General features: G+C 41.4%; 2 protein-coding genes across 4 annotated transcripts in view; one reads left to right on the top strand and one right to left on the bottom strand.

Annotated features, from left to right (window-relative positions):
- smoc2 (SPARC related modular calcium binding 2) overlaps positions 1 to 6,937 on the bottom strand; it is a 33,277-nt gene extending 26,340 nt beyond the window's left edge. Inside the window, exon 1 of one of the 2 annotated variants that reach the window (XM_058385534.1) lies at positions 6,644 to 6,937. In XM_058385534.1, the coding sequence (XP_058241517.1) occupies positions 6,644 to 6,721 (78 nt within the window). In that variant the 5' untranslated portion in view covers positions 6,722 to 6,937. The remainder of the gene's footprint in view (positions 1 to 6,643) is intronic. The other variant, XM_058385535.1, reaches the window with a different exon arrangement.
- Positions 6,938 to 9,727: 2,790 nt separating this feature from the next.
- Positions 9,728 to 16,228, top strand: eif3s6ip (eukaryotic translation initiation factor 3, subunit 6 interacting protein). Of its 2 annotated transcripts, XM_058386583.1 has the most exons (15): positions 9,728 to 9,881; positions 10,384 to 10,423; positions 10,572 to 10,785; positions 10,890 to 10,969; positions 11,120 to 11,181; positions 11,279 to 11,348; positions 11,442 to 11,515; positions 11,652 to 11,823; positions 12,875 to 13,029; positions 13,220 to 13,390; positions 13,576 to 13,709; positions 14,483 to 14,656; positions 15,063 to 15,252; positions 15,396 to 15,476; positions 15,921 to 16,228. In XM_058386583.1, exons 1-15 carry the CDS (start codon positions 9,855 to 9,857, stop codon positions 15,990 to 15,992), a joined length of 1,716 nt encoding a protein of 571 aa, XP_058242566.1. In that variant the 5' UTR covers positions 9,728 to 9,854; the 3' UTR covers positions 15,993 to 16,228. The 2 variants fall into 2 exon arrangements, with proteins under 2 accessions (XP_058242566.1, XP_058242567.1); XM_058386584.1 differs by lacking the exons at positions 9,728 to 9,881; positions 10,384 to 10,423; positions 10,890 to 10,969 and having other exon boundaries at positions 10,707 to 10,785.
- Positions 16,229 to 19,053: the final 2,825 nt, after the last annotated feature.

Below are 19,053 nucleotides of genomic sequence, written 5' to 3'. Positions count from 1 at the left end.
TCCAGTAATATATGATTTCTTATTAAATTAAATTAAAATTTAAATGTGATCATGCCACATTTGTGTATGTCACTATGTTGTCTATAAATTGTACTCATATATCACACACACACTACAGGGTATGTAAACCACACCTAGGGCCAAACCTCCTACTGACAAAACCCAGGACGGAGGAGCTGTGAGGAACATTATGATTTTTTTATCCTTTTTTTCTAAACCAGCAGCCTTCAGGTGTGCAATCGATCCAGATTACGAAACAAAAGAAATTGAACAAACAAATGCCTTTTGCTGTGATGGAATTCTGGCAAACGTTCAAAGGATCCAAAAATTGGTTTTCTCAAGTGATATTTTTTGTAGAATTTTACTCAAAGATCACATTGGTCAGGACTCAAAAGGACAAAAAACACACGTCTAACCTTGCTAACTGCATTTACATGTGAATATCACACTTCATTCAAGCTGCAGTCTAATCAGTTCATTTTGTAATCGGATACAAAAGTGTCAGAGCATCCATTATGCACCTGCACATATGAGATATAAAAAAAAAAAAGATTTGGGCTTCAGCATTGTCTGTAGAGTTGAGAACTTTATATAATATGACAAATCTTCACGTGCCAAGCGTTTTCTCAGGCCGCCCCAGGACACGAGAGTTCGCTGTCTCCAGATCGTCAAATCGGATCAACAGCTGATCGAGGAGGGAATCTCAGCCAGGACCGACTGCTATGTTTTTTAAAGCCACGATAATAAAACTCACAGTTTCGGCCACCGCAGAGTTCAGCCAATTGAAACTAGGGAACAAAAGGGGACAGTGAAGTCCAACCCAAGACTACGACGTGAAACCATTCACAAGCCCTGTGGGATTCTCCAGCCACCCACTATGACTGTCAAACACTGTCATTTTCCAGTTTTAACAGCTGGTCGCGAGTGTCCCGAATGGAAAAAAAAGAGGACGAATGGACAACTGCTGCTACCTCCCAGCATGGACAAGCTGGCTATCATAGCAAACAGACGGGCCACAGACGAAGAGAATAGCAAACAGATGACACCAAACTCGTCCGAAGAAGAGAGGTAATACAACGTGGATCGTTTGCGGTTAGCTCTGCGGCTCTGAAAGGCCAGAGATTTTCCGCGAGACAAACACAATGCATTCACAGCGAATAAGAGCACAGGAAGAGCAGATGAATGGGGTGTTTAAGTGAATAGATTGAAGGTTGGCTATAGTCTCAGTGTGATTCATACTCATCAAACAGTATGTCTGAATAGACCTGGCTGCGTCTTTGCCTGAGTGTGAGTTAACCCAACTTGATGAATGTTTTCAACTTCTATCGGGAGATCCCACCAAGAATTAGTGTGTTTGAGTCACATAGGAACGGGCAGCTGGCGTTGATGTATAGCTTCTGACAATTTGCTGAATTAGTATTGTCCTCTCCGGCACACAGCCGAACAAAATGAGACGGAAAGAATCGCTTATTACGAAATTAGTGCCTTTCCGTAGCCCCTTGCCTTCTGCGTTTCCTTTCATTCCTCCTTGTTTCTTCATTCTTCTATTCTTTCAAGCCGCAGCTGAACTGTCCAACAGCTTGGCTATAGAATTGAAAATTATGAACGGACAGTTTTCAGGGGACGTGTGGGAGAGCAAAGCTGCATGCAGGCAATTTTTAAATACATTTCTTTCAGAGGGACCCACCAGCAAAGTAAACCCCAAATCCTATTACCCCCCTCAAGGCAGCGCAGCATTGTGGGCCTGAAAAGCAGCGTTGTGGAGGCCAGTTTCCAGCAGAGAGCACATTGTGCAGTGTTACAGCCCGGGTAAGAACAAGAGGTCCCGGGTACCCCTCCTCTTTTTGCCCTAGAGGGGCCCTGGGCCCCGCTCTTTTTGCCCCTAACACCCCAGCTGTGAGGGGTCAATGGGGGCCACTGGTGGAAAGCAACAAGGCTGGTATGGATGTGTGAAGCACTTCTATTGCACGCTTCCTGGGATTGGCTGGGAACTCATTAGTCTCCAGCTTGGTGGAAATGGAGAAAGTGACAGCTTTTGACCAGGTTATTAAAGAGGAAAAGTGTTTAATTGCTGTGAAAAGATTTAACGATAAAGAATTTTTTTTTTGTCTGCGCAGGTGCATTTCACGAGTGCATTTCTATAAGTATGTTTTTTTCTAATCTGAACAAATCTGATTAGCTATACGCAGACATTATATGCAAAATGATAAAAAAAACGGGTTAAAACAATTTCACACATGGACGAAAGCATTTGCATGCTTTAGCTGCTCTTAAAATCCAAACCAAGAAGACATTCATGATCTAGAAGCTCTGTCAAATACCAAAAGTGATTGAAACAATGCCACGTACTGTGACTCACGCAGACGATTCCCACAAAACAAAACAAAATCCATTCCCTGTGACTTTTTTTTTTAAGAAACCAGAATAACACTGATACGTCTGTCTAGGAGTTAGAAAAATATACTAGAGCCGTTCTCCTTCCCAAGTTTGAGTCACGCTGCGCAAAATATTAGTCCAATGTGGAAATGTGGTGAAATGTGTGGACTTGGATTTCAAGTGCAGAAACGCTGCAGCAGAAAGAGTGTTCCTTTCACCAAGAGGAAGCTATCAACACCGGTTTCACACCTTGGAGGAGGTTCGAGAGAAGTGGGCGGTCTTATAACGCATAATGAGACGTGTTCATTTAGCGGCATTGTGTCTAAAGACAGATTAGGACCAAATTCTGGCAGCGACGTCATTCCTATTTATTTATTTCATTTTAATTCAAATGCATCTACTACAGTACTATAGGTGCAGGATACATCACAGCAGGCCTTGATTCTGATTGGTCAGAAGGTGTTTTAACAGCAGCCACAGTCACAAATCTTAGTTTTGTGTTAGAAATGCTTATTTCTAAAGTATTTAGCATTTGTGGAAGGAGTCCTTCCAGTGTGGCTGCCAGTCCTTTTCAGTTTCTTCCCAAAAGACAAAGAACACTAGGAAGGAAACTACTGTTTATAGCTGCTATAACATAAGTGATAACAGGAAGGAAATTGTTTCATGGATGTTACAAGAAGTCAAGCATTGATTCATTGATTATTTTCTTATTTTCTTTCATAAGTAGGAATTAGCGAGAACTATAGACCTGCACCTGAAGGTCTGAGATGCACTGAACGGGAAAACCAGCGTCTGCGAGTGTGTGCAGGCACATACAAGAATGCAGTGTGTGTGTGTGTGTGTGTGTGTGTGTGTGTCTGCACAATGCAACGCTGCCTCCCACATTCCTGGTGGCGAGTACAGAGCACGGTTAACTACCCAAAGCTATTTGTTAACATTTGGTTGTGAGGCATCTCTACATGGCCAGCAAATAATGAGGCTGGGGTCAGCAGCGGTGGATCTAACCCCTAAATCAGATGGTTTCCTGGCTGACAATACACATTCCTCAGCACTCTCAAATACACACATGCTCATACACGTGCATATTTTTGATATCACACTAGCAAGGTTTTATTTTTGCTGGGGTGATACCATTACTTTCCATTCAGTTCCATTCATCCCTGTCATCCCTCTCATCCAAAGTGCATGGTCAGTTTTGCTCTCTTAGGCTCTTTGAGATTCAAACTCTTTTCTCTTGCATCCACTTTAAATGATTTAAAGATTTACCATTTACAAAATGTACAAAAGATGTGACACAAAGTCTGGTTAAGTGAACTAGTTTTGCTGAGAATGTAAAAAGGTAAATCAGCATGCACTGAAGCCAGTGGGTTAAAGTTGAAAGCAGGTCAGGTGATTTGCATTGTGTTCCGTGTCTCCTCTGAACTAAATCTTGGATAGCTCGAAGCAACTTGGTTGATATTTCTTCCAGAGTGCTGTCTCTAGTCCAATCTGTAAGAGGATCTGTACTGTTAAAACAGGACGACTTAAGAAACCAATTCTACTTTATTGCTGTGAAATTGGCTTTCCCTGGCACGGATTGTGAAGTGTGCGAAGCGTGTAGCAAAAAAAAAAAAACCTGCGGGAACTCGGCAGCTTATTTTCCTCCCTCTCTCCTATCCGACTCTCGGGTCGAATTGTACTCTTACCCCAGCAAATATGCGCAGTCCCGTAGATGCCCTTGAGACTAAATTGCCAAAGGCCCTCGATTCATGGATAGCTGGCCTGGCGCAGACAAGCAGGGAAGCAGATGCCAGCCGGGGGGGGAGCGTGCGGAGGGGGGGGACATTGACAGCTACTGTATCTCTGGCCATGGTGCTAACAACCCACATCAGCGCCAGTTAGACACACTCAATACCACCAATGCCCCTTCTGCCAATCCCCCTGGATGCAAAACCACACCAAAAACCGCTGATTCGCTCTGAACGTTCAACACACATATACAGATCCAAAACTAGATGGAAAACAAAGATAAGCCCAAAACTTACATGAAATCTACACAATTTTGTGGTCTAAAATTTTAATGCTGATTATGTTTAAAGACCAGAAATAAGACCCTAAGGTTAAAATTGCAGCTTTTATTCAGACTAAGGCATATATTATGTCTCGAAGCCTGTCAAACAGACACAAATATTGACTGCTTACCAACATTTATGGATTATAAAGTGGGCTATTTCCTATTCCTCCAGTGACATGTTTAAGCTTGCTGGCACGCACAGAGTATTGGTTTCCCATAAGGGTTCAGGCTAGCTTCTCTATCAAAGCCAGCTCTGTTCCTGCTGCTTGCTCCCCTAAGCCTGTCTCTGGTGGCTACGGGGTAATGAAGAGCGGCTTGCCGCAGTCACCGGGCTGGGTGTGTGTGTGTACACACGCCGCTGGCCACAGAAGCTGTTACATATTTGGCAGAGCTGTGAATCTCACACTGTTCCAGGCAGTGGACAGGTACTCCACGCTGTGCCAAGTCCTGGCGTCAGGAGGATGTGTACTGATAGTGCACCTGTGATTCAGCGTGTCTTACATTACACAGATTTGACTTAAAGATTTTCTTTATTTATAAACAAGACGAATCTTTATGTCATAGCTGCTTTCTGCGTTTCTCACCAGCTAGCTGCCGTTCCGTGCGAACCTGACTTTCGGCACCTACATAAAAATCTTGGCCGGTCAAGCAGTTCTCAAAGTGCGTGCCAGATTCAGTGGCCTAAAAATAACGTCCTCACAATAACACAAGCTGACCAAAGTATAAGCTTGGGCTGGGGTTGCACAATGAACATTTCTGGAGAATACAGCGAGACTCTGAGACTCTGAGGAAATGTTCAGCAGTGCTCTCATTACTGGTTCTGCTGAAGAGAACTTGTAATAAGTAGAAAAAAAATTCTGCTGCCTTTTTATTCTATATTTCTGTCAATAAAAACAAAGCTTTGATGTTTGACTGAGAAATGAAGAAAGAATGAAAGAAGCTGTAACCAATCCGGTACAACTATATAGACTAATAAATAAATAAATAACATGTATGGAGAATGAGGGCTTCATCAGCATCACCATCATCAGCAGCAGCAACACCATCATTCATTCATTCATCTTTATCCTGGTCAGGGTGGTGGTGGATACGGTGTCTACATTAGGAACGCTGGTTCATCTCAGGACCCCCACCCCCCATCCCCCACAAACACCTAGTTCAATATCTTTCAGCCAATCCATCTATGTGCATGTTTGTGCACCTGAGAACCTAGGAAATGTTCTTTTTATATGAAATAAACTAATGATACAGAGATGCTCAACCTCCTTTACTCTTCCACAGACTTTGAGAATTAGCTGAAGAGAGAAAATAGCAGAGGGAAAGTGAAAAAGGAGAGAAAAGGGTTGATCAGAGGAGGCTGCTCATGCTCTGTGCACATCATAGTAACACTTTCTTGCATTTTCTTCAGTGTGATGATGATGATGATGATATGGCAATGTATATAATGCATTAATGTACAATTAGCTGACAGGATGCACTCTAAGCAGTGTTTATAGCATGCAATTTATTCAGTTTTGTAGTAACACTATCAAGATACTTTCCTTATGAATGTGCTTGAACGAACTTCATAGAAAGGTTTTTTTCCGAATGGCTCATCATCATCATCATCAACCTCTACTAAAGTTTTCCACACTGTAATACTACTGTCTGCTGTCCTTAAAGCCATCATCACCACCAACATCAAAATGAAGGCTAAATATTTCTTAGACAGTAAAAATCTTAATTATTCAGTGATGTACGCCATGTGTGCTGTCTTGCAAAATAAAATAAAAAAGAAACAGAAAAGAAAATGTCTGATTCCTACAGCGGAGTGTTTCTCTACATGGTCCAAAAAATATGCACATTTACATACAGACATTATGGGAATATCTGGTTTTAACATGTTTACACCTGCACGTGCAGAGACATAAGCACGTGAGTAGTTCATCTAATAGTAGTAGTCTCTAAAGCAATCATCGACAAGAATGCTACACCCGTCTAACGCGATCCAGCTCTTATTGTTTAAGCATGCATTCATTTCATTAATTATTTATTTAGCGATCTGCTCTTCTGAGCGCGTGCTCTCCTGCCTCACCATCAGAATCAGCACCATGACCATGAAGTTTTCTGACACAGTTAGCACTAAGTCAAAAAAGTTTCACACCATCACATTTCCTCTCCTAAAGGTGATCATCACCATCACCATCACCATCCACTCGCGCGTGCTGGACTCACCGTGAGCGCGGAGAGTTTTTGCGCGCGCGCCTCCTGAAGCAGCCCGAACACCAGCAGCAGCAGCACAGAGTTCCGCATCCCGATACTGAAAAAAAAATCTCTCCTAAAGTTCACTTTTTCCTTAATGTCGCTCCTGCAGCAACAAGCAGAATCCGCTTTTCTTCCTCCCGGTGTGATTACAGGTGAAGCTGCTTTCTAACAGGCTTTGAGAAATGCGCAGTGCTTTTAGCGCAGCAGGAATCTGAGTGGAGAGATGCGCTGAGCGGAGACTGCACACTGCCTTTAGATACGATCACTCCCCTCTCTCTCTCTCTCTCTCTCTCTCTCTGTCTTTCCCTCCCCTCCCCCTGAGTGAGTCGTTATCGGATGAAGGGGGATTGGTTTTTATAAATCTCTTGGATGCTGGTAGCTAAACGCAAACACAATTCCTCTCTTATGTACTTTGTTCATTTATTTTATTTTATTTATTTATTTATTTTTATTGAATGTAATTTATTTTCATTTTATTTTAATTTAATGTAATTTAATTTTATTTTACTTTGCATTTATTTATTTATTTATTTATTTATTTATTTTCACCACTGCAACACCACAGCTTCCAGCACTCTTTAAAAACAAAAGTCTATGTCTAGAACCTTTGAAGGTAACAACGGTTACCTTCAAGGATCTATGCAGAATACTGAGTGCTTCTTTAGGTTGTCTTATTTTATTTTTCTCACCAATAAACACTAAAAAAGCTGCACTACAGTTTCAAGCACTCTGAGGAAACAAAGTTTTGAATCTAGACCTAAAGGTCCTCTGGTTGTTCTTGAAGGTTCTTGAAGCAAGTGTTCCATCAGTGGGTCCCAAATATGAATCTTTATAATTGTAGCTATTCAGAGAACCCCTGACCAAATAAAGAAGAGTTCTTGCTTTCTAATAACGTACTGATGGTTGATGGTAACATGCTGTACATGGGTTATACTTTTTGTTTTTCTCTTTATTTCATGTATTTGGGTAACACCGATGTACATATAACTATACAAACCATTTTATCAGCTAATTACATCCTTAAGCTGCTGCAGCTGATGATGATGATGATGATGATGATGATGATGGACTCTGACAGCCATCTTCAATACTTATTATTTAGGTGATGCAAAATGGATTGAAAGTGACAATTATGACATCTGCTAGAGTAAAATAAGTAAAATAAGGCAATATGGCCCTGTAAATTCAGAGAGGAGTTTCATATGCTTCTTCCGCTGACCTCAGTGTCTACCGGCACAGACCCAATAAAGAAAAATGATCTATAGTTTAGATAGTCGTTAGAAACCCAATAGTTTAGGAAGCAGCTGACTCACTTAAACAAAATTATTCTTAGTGATAAAGTGTAAATGATGTTCAGTAAATTGACCTTCTGGCCTTAAAAGATAACGATTTCATATTAGCATAGATTTATAAATCCAGATGTTCAATCATCTGGCTATATGTTGAAGCGATTAAGAGAGAGAGAGAGAGAGAGAGAGAGGCTGCGAAATTAAATACAAATAAATGTCGCCCTCTGGTGGTACACTCGTAGTGTTACAGTTTCTCTGATGCAGCTTGCTTTCTGTTCCAAAACATTTCTGTAATCTGTAAAATTCCACAAGAACTACTTTGCCAAAATATTGCTGTTATTCTTTCTTTCTTTCTTGTTAAGGATCTGGCTTGTTCACCAAAATACCGGGGTTTGAACCTCAACCCTGCCAACCTGACACTGTTTGGCCTTTCAGCAAGGCCCCCAACCCACCCTGTTCTAGGTGTGCTGCATCATGGCTGACCCTCCGCTCTGAAGCCAACCCACAAGGATGGAATATGCGAAGAAAGAATTTCACTGTGCAATAATGTATATGTGACAAATAAAGACAAAAAAAACTTTTTATCTGGGTCAGGGTTGCAACCACATCACTATTTAATTCTGCCATCAACTGCTGCTACTGTATGATTCCATATGTTTACCAGAATCCTCTTATTGTTTACATCCTTTATTTTGCACAATGGTCAATTACAGACTGCACACTGGTCCTGTAGTGTATTATCTGTCTTTTGTCTTGCACTATGCACTTTATGTAGCTAGGATGACTTACTTTTCAGTCCTTAGCTCTGTGTTATTTTATATAGCTCTGTGTTGTTTGATGTAGCACGAGGGTCCTGGAGAAATGTTGTTTCATTTCACTGTATACTGCATCAAATATACACAGATCAGGCATAACATTTTGACCACCTGCCAAATATTGGTGCTGGTCCCCCTTTTGCTGCCAAAACAGAAGTGTCCCATCATGCACTGTATATTCTGACACCTTTCTATCAGAACCAGCATTAACTTCTTCAGCAATTTGAGCAACAGTAGCTCGTCTGTTGGATCGGATCACACGGGCCAGCCTTCATTCCCCACGTGCATCACTGAGCCTTGACCACCCATGACCCTGTTGCCGGTTCACCACCGTTCCTTCCTTGGACCACTTTTGATAGATACTGACCACTGCAGACTGGGAACACCCCACAAGAGCTGCAGTTTTGGAGATGCTCTGATCCAGTCATCTATCCATCACAATTTGGCCCTTCGTCAAACTCGCTCAAATCCTTATGCTTGTCCATTTTTCCTGCTCCTAACACATCAACTTTGACAAAATGTCGACTTGCTGCCTAATATATCCCACCCACTAACAGGGGCCATGATGAGGAGATCATCAGTGAAGAAACTGATTAAAAATTCAGTCTCATCATTTAGAAAGTGTTGATTAATTTGCTATAACAGCATCTGGATCTCTGCTCCAAGGCAAATCACTGGTTTATATTAATGCACTCGTTCTACAGGAACGTTCTATAGCATGGTTTCTATAGCAACAGCTTACACACCCCAGTATAGCTTAGTGCAGGAGGTTTAATAGTGAAAGGATTAATAATGCACGTGCTGTTATTGAAGAGTTGAAAACTTATGGAGACATTTGTTTAACATTTATTGGAAATAATAAAAGTCTTCAGTGTCAGCACTTTCTAGCTCCACTCTTAGCTCCATAGAATCCCACAATGCTTTGCGTGCTATTCCGCCTCGCCATCACTGGAAGTGACGCTCACGCGCTTCCTTTCTTTCCTCTTACTGCCGGTGGCTCGTGCGTGCCCGCGCTGTAAAGCCCTCGGATTTATGCATTAGCGTTTAAACCGGCGAAAGACACCCAGGGGCTTCGTCATGTCTTACCCAGCGGAAGACGAAGATGTGAGATTTTATTTACTTATATATGTCATTTTTAGCCATATTCAATGAGCAACGTAAACATGTCGCGTGCGCTAGCTCTCTCAAAAAAGGTAGCATGCTAGCCAAGGGAGTCGTATTTTTCTCATCCTGTATTCCCGCCCCCCGCGGTAATATGACTGGTTTATTCATTTGGTGTAGTGATTCCTGTCCAATCAGAGAGCTGCTTTTATACCAGAACAACCAATTACATTTTAAGGGGCGGGAGTTGGCGGAATACGGGTGGGGAAAGTAAATAACGTTAACAATATGGGGAGAACGTGCAAGCGGTGCATAAAAGAGTCAATGTTAAATAATTTACTAAATTAAAAAATATTAACTTTAAGCATAAGCTGAGAGTCATAACGGCTTTTGATTGAGCACTGCGCAGGCAATCCGTGATAAATCGTTAATACGGGTGGACAGTGACTTTTGTTCATTAAGATGTAAGAATAAAAAATTATTATTCTCTCTCTCTCTCTCTCAGTATGAGCCATACAGCTACAGTGACTATGATCTTCATACCGGTGAGTAGCTACTCTTAACCAGTTCTCATTAAAAGCTCATACACACTGATGACTGTCAGAAAAAGGGATGAGAATGAAGGCATTACTGGAAATGATTTCAATAGTTATGAGAGTAGATGCAATACCTGACATCCTCTCATCTCTGCAGGTGATCCCAAAGCGGATCTGGCGTATGAGCGTCAGTACGAGCACCAGCAGACGTACCACGTCATCCCCGAGGTGATCAAGAACTTCCTGCAGTATTTCCATAAAACCATCTCGGACCTGATCGACCAGAAGGTGTATGAGCTGCAGGCCAACCGCGTCTCCAGCGAGAGCATCGAGCAGAAGATCTATGAGATCCAGGATGTCTATGAGAACAGGTAGAAGCAGATTCCATTTAATTTCAGCTTTCAGCATTTTACAAGTTTCTAACATTGCTCAGTATCTTGGATCATCATACCATTCCTTATCATTTGATTGACAGCTGGAATAAGCTGACCGATCGCTTCTTTAAGACGTCTCCATGGCCAGAGGCAGAAGCTATTGCCTCCTTGGTAGGAAACGGTGAGTCATTTATCATATAAGTATTTTAATAGAGTTGCATGGACAGTTTGAATAAATTTACACTACACGTGAGCAACACTCGCAGGCTTTGCTTCTTGAGTGCAGGTTATGGATTTAATAAAGCATCTATGTTCATCTTTTTATATACAGATGCTGTTTTCCTGATCCTCTATAAAGAGCTGTACTACAGACACATTTATGCCAAAGTCAGCGTAAGTATTTTGGAGTTTATTCTGCTGTGTTTTATCCTGGATAGCGAATAGGATTTTTTTAATATATATATATAAATGTGTTGTTTGGTTCTTTCAGGGAGGCCCAACACTGGATCAGAGATTTGAGTCCTACTATAATTATTGCAACCTCTTCAACTACATTCTCAGTGAGTCCGAGTCTTGTGCTTATGTGTTGCATATTTTTGCATGATCATTAATTTTTTATAAAGAAAATATTCATTCTGGTTGTTGTTGATTAGATGCTGATGGTCCTGCACCACTGGAGCTTCCTAACCAGTGGCTCTGGGATATTATCGATGAGTTTATCTACCAGGTAAGGCTAAAATGAGTCAAATTAACATTATCTTAGCACTAAACAGGCAGAGAGCACATTTCTTTCTTGCTGGTGTGAATGCAGATTATGTGGATATTCTAACAAGTTAAGTAAAAAATGATTGTACCTTCTCTAGTTCCAGTCGTTCAGCCAGTACCGCTGCAAGACAGCCAAGAAGTCTGAGGAGGAGATCGACTTCCTGAGGAACAACCCAAAGATCTGGAATGTACATAGCGTACTGAACGTGCTGCACTCCCTGGTGGATAAGAGCAACATCAACCGCCAGCTAGAGGTCTACACCAGCGGAGGTGAGAGCGACAGAACTTACACCAACCGGTCGTGCACTGTGTATTCTGACACCTTTCTATCAGAACCAGCATAACTTCTTTAACAATTTGAACACTAGCTTGTCTGTTGGATCGGATCACACGGGCCAGCCTTCATTCCCCACATGCATTAATGAGCCTTGGCCACACATGACCCTGTCGCTGGATCACCCCTGTTCCTTCCTTGGACCACTTTTGATAGATACTGACCACTGCAGACCGGGAACACCCCACAAGAGCTGCAGTTTTGGAGATGCTCTGATCCAGTGGTCTAGCCATCACAATTTGGCCCTTCGTCAAACTCGCTCAAATCCTTACCCTTGTCCATTTTTCCTGCTTCTAACACATCAACTTTGAGGATAAAAATGTTGACTTGCTGCCTAATATATCCCACCCACTAACAGGTGCCATGATGAGATCATTAGTCTTATTCACTTCACCTGGTGCTGGTCAGAATGTTATGGCTGATTGGTGTATGATTGGTGTTAATTAAGCATAAAATTGGTTATAGCAATAAACAGTGTTACTTAGAAACTGTAGTAAGTGTAAAAACTGTCCTGTTTTCATCCCACGATTTACAAATCAACATTCTGGCCCCCTTTTTCAATCACCTGTATACTGTAACCATTTATAATCCCACTCTCTGGTGTCACTCAGATGAAGGCAAGATCCCCTTTGAGTCGTCTTAACTAGTTTAGGTATGATAATGCTTAGTGGTTATCACGTTTGCCTCACATCTTTGGTGCTGCAGGCATCTCTAAACTGTCCCTATAGTGTATTAACAGGTGTGTTATTGTGCCCTTCAATGGGTTTGCACCTTGCCCATGGTGTCCCCTGCCTTGTGCCCCCGAGTCTCCTGGCATAGACTTCATGTTCCACTTGTAGGATAAGCAGATTGTAAAAAGGGTTGGGAGGAGTGGCTTCGATCATTTTTAAGATCTAGCTGAAAGCCCAATGAATATCTTAATATTATTGCACAATTAAGTATCATATATATATATATATATATATATTGTGTAACTGTGTGTTATAGGAGACCCAGAGAGCGTGGCTGGAGAATATGGCCGTCACTCTCTCTATAAGATGCTGGGCTACTTCAGCTTAGTGGGCTTGCTGAGGCTGCACTCCTTGCTGGGGGATTACTACCAGGCCATCAAAGTTCTGGAGAACATCGAACTCAACAAGAAGGTAAAAGTTTCTCAGTGTGTGTCAATTGTCATACCAGAAAGACCTAGTGGCTAATTATTATATAATAATGTCTATATAAAACCGCAAAAACAAGCAGCAAAAACTATTTTCTGTTAAGGTCTAAGACACAGATCTTACCTGCATTGTTTTTTTGTTTTATTTAAACTAACATGTTAAATTTTCTACACAGAGCATGTACTCGCGTGTCCCCGAGTGCCAGATCACCACATATTACTATGTGGGTTTCGCCTATCTAATGATGCGCCGCTACCAGGATGCCATCCGCGTCTTTGCCAACATCTTACTCTACATCCAGAGGACCAGGAACATGTTCCAGAGGTCGACATATAAATACGAGATGGTCAGCAAACTTCTCTTTGACTTGTTGAATATATAACGTGTCTTTGAGGTTAACTATGAACAGAAAAGGATTGTTTTTACAGTTTGGAAATTCTTTAATATTACATGTTTTACAGGTTCTTGTGTTGTGTTGTTTATTATAGCTTTTTAAAAGAGGTTAAAAGTGTGTTTGATTTTTGGCTCCAGATTAACAAGCAGAACGAGCAGATGCATGGATTGTTGGCCATTGCTCTGACCATGTACCCCATGAGAATCGACGAGAGCATCCACACACAGCTCAGAGAGAAATACGGAGACAAGATGCTGCGCATGCAGAAAGGGTGAGGCGCGCACACACACACACACACATGTTAAAATACACTATATTGGCAAAAGTTTTGGGACACCCCTCCAAATCATTGAATTCAGGGGTTGGGCTCGGCCCCTCCTTTCCAGTGAAAGGAACTCTTAATGCTTCAGCTTCATACCAAGATATTTTGGACAATTTCATGCTCCCAACTTTGTTGACATGGATGAGTGAGTTTGGTGTGGAGGAACTTGACTGGCCTGCACAGAGTTCTGACCTCAACCTGAAAGAACACATTTGGGGTGAATTAGAGCAGAGACTTTAAAACGTGGACGTCTGCCTTGACATGGACATGAATGTAATATGGAGTTGGCCCACGCTTTGCAGCTATAACAGCAAGACTGGGCAGACTTTCCACAAGGTTTAGGAGTGTGTTTTTGGGAATTTTTGACCATTCCTCTAGAAGCACATTTGTGAGATCAGACACTGATGCTGGACGAGAAGGTCCGGCTCGCAGTCTCCGCTCTAGTTCATCCCAAAGGTGTTCTGACAGGTTGAGGTCAGGACTCATCCAAACTCACTCATCCATGTCTTTAAGGACCTTGCTTTGTGCACTGGTGTGCAGTCATGTTGGAACAGGAAAGAACCCCTGAAAAACAACACCTGAATTGTTGGATTTGAATTTGGGGTGTCTCAAAACCTTCAGGAATATAGTGTATAACGTAACTGCATGTGGCATGAATAAAGCTGGCTATGGAGCATCCATTACTAAATTTGTTGATCACTGTTTTCTGTTGATGGTTTCAGAGACCTGCAGGTGTTTGAGGAGCTTTTCAGCTTCGCATGTCCCAAGTTCCTGTCTCCCGTCGTCCCCAATTACGACAATGTGCATCCGAATTATCATAAAGAACCATTCCAGCAGCAGCTCAAAGTGTTCGCTGAGGAAGTCCAGCAGCAGGCTCAGCTCTCCACCATCCGCAGGTGTGTGTCTTTACTTCATGGAGATTCCCAAATGTTTTACATCAGAACGTAGATGCCATGTCGTAAGGAGTGCATCTACTTTATCGCTGTAACTCGTCTGAACTCTGTCGATGTGTTAATGAGATGAGATCGTGTGTGGTTTCGGAATTGTGGGTGTTATTTTCTTATACGAATATTAGCAAGCCAAATTTGAAAAGGGACTAGCTTCAGGCAAGGTACAAATGCAAATATTACTGTAAGTCTAAACATTTAATTTTGGCCTGGAAAGAAATGGGTAGCTGATGGCTGCCATAATCCCATGATTTTAATACCCACAAAAACATTGATCATATTGTAGGTATTTGTGTTGCAGTGTTTCATTAGATATGTCTCTCCACAACACATGCTTTTTCTTTGTTGCCTGCAGTTTCCTGAAGCTCTATACCACCATGCCCGTGGCAAAGCTGGCAGGATTTTTGGACATGTCTGAGCAGGAGTTCCGCATTCAGCTGCTCGTGTTCAAGCACAAGATGAAGAACCTGGTGTGGACCAGTGGCATCTCAGCACTGGACGGAGAGTTCCAGTCAGCCTCCGAGGTTGACTTCTATATCGACAAGGTGTGTGTGTGTGAGAGAGAAGGAGTGCAAAGGATAGCAGACCTGACAACTTTTGCCCATTTTGTGTAGAAGCTTTCACTCTATCCTATGGATTTTAACTGGGGGGGAAGCGTTTATATATTTTCGTTTCCGTCTCTCTCCAGGACATGATCCACATTGCAGACACAAAGGTAGCTCGTCGTTATGGAGACTTCTTTATTCGGCAGATCCACAAGTTTGAGGAAGTAAGATTTTTATATTTTATTATATAAGATTTATATATATTTTTATATATATAATATATAAATAGGAGGGTAATCTGTGTGTTTAGTTTGCACACACAATTTTAATTCCTATATTTTAATATCTGTAATATTGATTCCCATTACCCCCACAGATGCCTACAATATATTTATGCACAGAGCACCATATGTGCAGTTTAGACCATCGGTGACCTTTGTATGGTCTAAACCACTGTTTTCACTGTGCACATGACAATAAACCTCTTGAATCTACTTACTATGTACATTTTAAGTAAGTCTGTAGAATTGCTTCAAAATCAAAAATACAGTGCATTAATTGCAGTTCAATAATCACAGGATCAAATCGAAGATCTAATCTAATCAGGATTTGTGAAATTGTTCTTTTTTTGAAATATTGTACTAACTTGACTATGCTTGTTTGTGTAGCTGAATCGCACCCTGAAGAAGATGTCCACATCTGGCACCACGAGCTCCAGCAGTGCCACGTCGCGATCATAACAGCACTCACTGAACATTTTTTTCCTCTTGTTGCACTGCAGCTTCAGCAGAAGATGCATTAATCCAGCTAATTTTACTAAAAGATGAATAGCCTACCTTTTCTCACGGGCGGTGGAGATACGGTGCCAGCTTTCATATTTTCCGACCTCCAGCGTCCAGTTTGCCGTTTTGACATTCTAAGGCTTTTTTTGTGCGCTGGGAGAAAAAAAAATAATAAAGTTGATGTGGTGAATATATGTTTTTCTCTCTGTCCTACTCTTCATGTATGTTCTTAATGATTGAGATTTGGAAAATTTTACAGGAATTTAATGGTGGAAAAAATTCAACTTACTTTTATTTGTATAGCACTCTTAACAATGGATTTTGTTGTAAGGTAGCTTTAAAGTAATATATAAATTCAGAATATAAGTTATTTTTAGATTTAAATTTGTTTATTCCTAATGGACAAGCCAGAGAAAACAGTGGCAAGGAAAAATTCTATGAGGTTTGAAGAAGAAACCTTGAGACTCAAAAGGAAACCCATCCTCATCTAAGTGACGCCAGAATTCGTCTGTAAACTGGATTTAATTTAACTCCATTATATCAATATCTGTATGATGGAAAACAGCAAACACCCACAGTGCTCAAGATAATGCAAGTTCTTAGACATGAAACAAATATTTACCCAGTTCTACATGAACATAAATTTGTGGATTTGGAAACCGGTTTTATACACGAAGGTCTATACACCATGATCTCCAGGTACACCCTTGGGACACGAGATGATTTGTGATCAACATCGTTATGAATCTAAACCAACATTTTGAATCTGCCATTTCTAATAGGATTATATCAAGGCACAGAGTAACTAGTTAAATGTGGTATGTATGGTACTTTTAACAATAGATCTTGTCACAAAGCAGATTTACAGAAATCCAGATGTTGAGTTAGATCTTTAATAAACAAGTCGGTGGTCAAAGTGGAATGAAAAACTCCCCAAGATGACATGAGGGAGAAAAATGGAATCTATTCTCTTCTGAGTGACACCAGGTAATGGAATTATAAATTGTTACTCATCTACACCAGCCAGGCATAACATTATGACCACCTGCCTAATATTGTGTTGGTCCCCCTTTTGCTGCCAAAACAACCCTGACCAGTCGAGGCATGGACTCAACTAGATTCCTGAATGTGTGCTGTGGTATCTGGCACCAAATATGCATCAACCGCCCATGACCCTGTCGTGGGTTCACTGCTGTTCCTTCCTCTGAGCACTTTTGATAGATACTGACCACTGCAGACCGGGAACACCCCACAAGAGCTGCAGTTTTGAAGATGATCTGACCCAGTCGTCTAGCCATCACAATTTGGCCCTTCATCAAACTCGCTCAAATCCTTACGCTTGAATGAAATTGGCCTTAGTTAACGTTTCATTCACTTTTTTTGGTGAAAGTGGGGCCGAAATATATTTAAAAAATTGTCAGACTTTGTTTATTTTGCATAATTTTTCCCACGATGTTTCATTGCCGCTAGATGGCGCGCTAAATCAACGCTATTGATAATAGCCGGAGGGCGCGTGACTTTTTCCCTGACAAATTTGATAGTGTAATAGTGAATTTGAAATGGGATTTTTTTTTTTTTTTTGCAAACATTTGCATAAAGACCAGATATTTCATTCTTTCTAAAAGTATCAGTCAGCTAACAAGTTATTGAGTCAACTGGAAATGTTTGCTTCAACTATATATAGTGTCACCCATATGTGTTGGTTGAACATCCCAGTAAAGTTTTGCTGTTATAATAACCTCCACTCTTCTGGGAAGGCTTTCCACTACATTCTGGAGCATGGCTGTTGGCATCTGTGCTCATTTAACCACAGTGAGAGAGTTACAATTCATCCTGAAAAAGTGTTAGGGGGGTTGAGGTCAGGGCTTTGTGCAGGACTCTCACGTTTTTCACCATGTCTTTATTAACCTCACTTTATGCACAGGGGCATCGTCATGCTGGAACAGGTTTGGGTCCCTTAGTTCCAGTAAAGGGAAACTGTAATGATACAGCACACAATGACAATCTAGAGAATTCTTTGGGGAAGAACCTTCTTCTCCTTCTGCTTCTTCTCCTTCTTCTTCTTCTTCTTATTCTTATTCTTATTATTATTATTATTATATGAGACTCAGAGAACTGTTCATTGTTAATTTGGATGATTCCTCTTGGATTTTTGTTGTTTATTCGTAACGTTTTGTCCAAACTATAGAATAATGTACACCGATCAGGCATAACATTGTGAGCTCTGCCAGGTGAAGTGAATAAGACTGATGATCTCCTCATCATGGCACCTGTTAGTGGGTGGGATATATTAGGCAGCAAGTCAACATTTTGTCCTCAAAGTTGATGTGTTAGAAGCAGGAAAAATGGGCAAGTGTAAGGATTTGAGTGAGTTTGATGAAGGGCCAAATTGTGATGGCTGTATGACTGGATCAGAGCCTCTCCAAAACTGCAGCTCTTGTGGGGTGTTCCCGGTCTGCTGTGGTCAGTATCTATCAATAGTGGTCCAAGGAAGGAACAGTGGTGAACCGGAGACAGGGTCATGGGCGGCCATGGCTCATTGTTGCAAGTGGGGAGCGAAGGCTGACCCGTGTGATCCGATCCAACAGACGAGCCACTGTTGGTCAAATTGCTGAAGACGTTAATGCTGGTCCTGACAGAAAGGTGTCAGAATACACAGGGCAGGACGGGTTTCAGGGCTGTTTTGGCAGCAAAAGGGGGACCAACACAGTATTAGGCAGGTGGTCATAAGGTTATGCCTGGTCGGTGTCGGAATGAATGAAACTGTTACAAGATCCAAAACAGTACAAGCACATAAATGTTTTTTTTATTATTATTATTGTATTTATTTATTTTTTTAATTTAATTACATGACATTTACTTAACATTTAGGGGAAATTTTTGCTACTGCATTATCTTCCTTTGAATACATAAATTAAATTTAGTTCAGTAATTATCAGTGAACTGTGTGGGGTGGGGTGGGGTGCATAAGACAGATGTTTTGCCTTAACGAGATGGAACACGCCACGCCCTTTCTGTG

The sequence above is a fragment of the Hemibagrus wyckioides genome, linkage group LG03 (assembly GCF_019097595.1).
Source record: "Hemibagrus wyckioides isolate EC202008001 linkage group LG03, SWU_Hwy_1.0, whole genome shotgun sequence".
Lineage (NCBI taxonomy): Eukaryota > Metazoa > Chordata > Actinopteri > Siluriformes > Bagridae > Hemibagrus > Hemibagrus wyckioides.
The sequence above is the reverse complement of the archived record's forward strand: the minus strand, read 5'-3'. Positions and strand labels throughout refer to the sequence as shown.

What these genes read in the sequence shown, in the direction of transcription:
- eif3s6ip (XM_058386583.1), top strand. Translation starts at nt 9,855, where the DNA reads ATGTCTTACCCAGCGGAAGACGAAGAT. An exon ending in AGAGGTCTACACCAGCGGAG is followed by an intron (nt 11,824 to 12,874) that starts GTGAGAGCGACA and finishes TGTGTGTTATAG; the next exon opens with GAGACCCAGAGAGCGTGGCT. An exon ending in CAGCTCTCCACCATCCGCAG is followed by an intron (nt 14,657 to 15,062) that starts GTGTGTGTCTTT and finishes TGTTGCCTGCAG; the next exon opens with TTTCCTGAAGCTCTATACCA.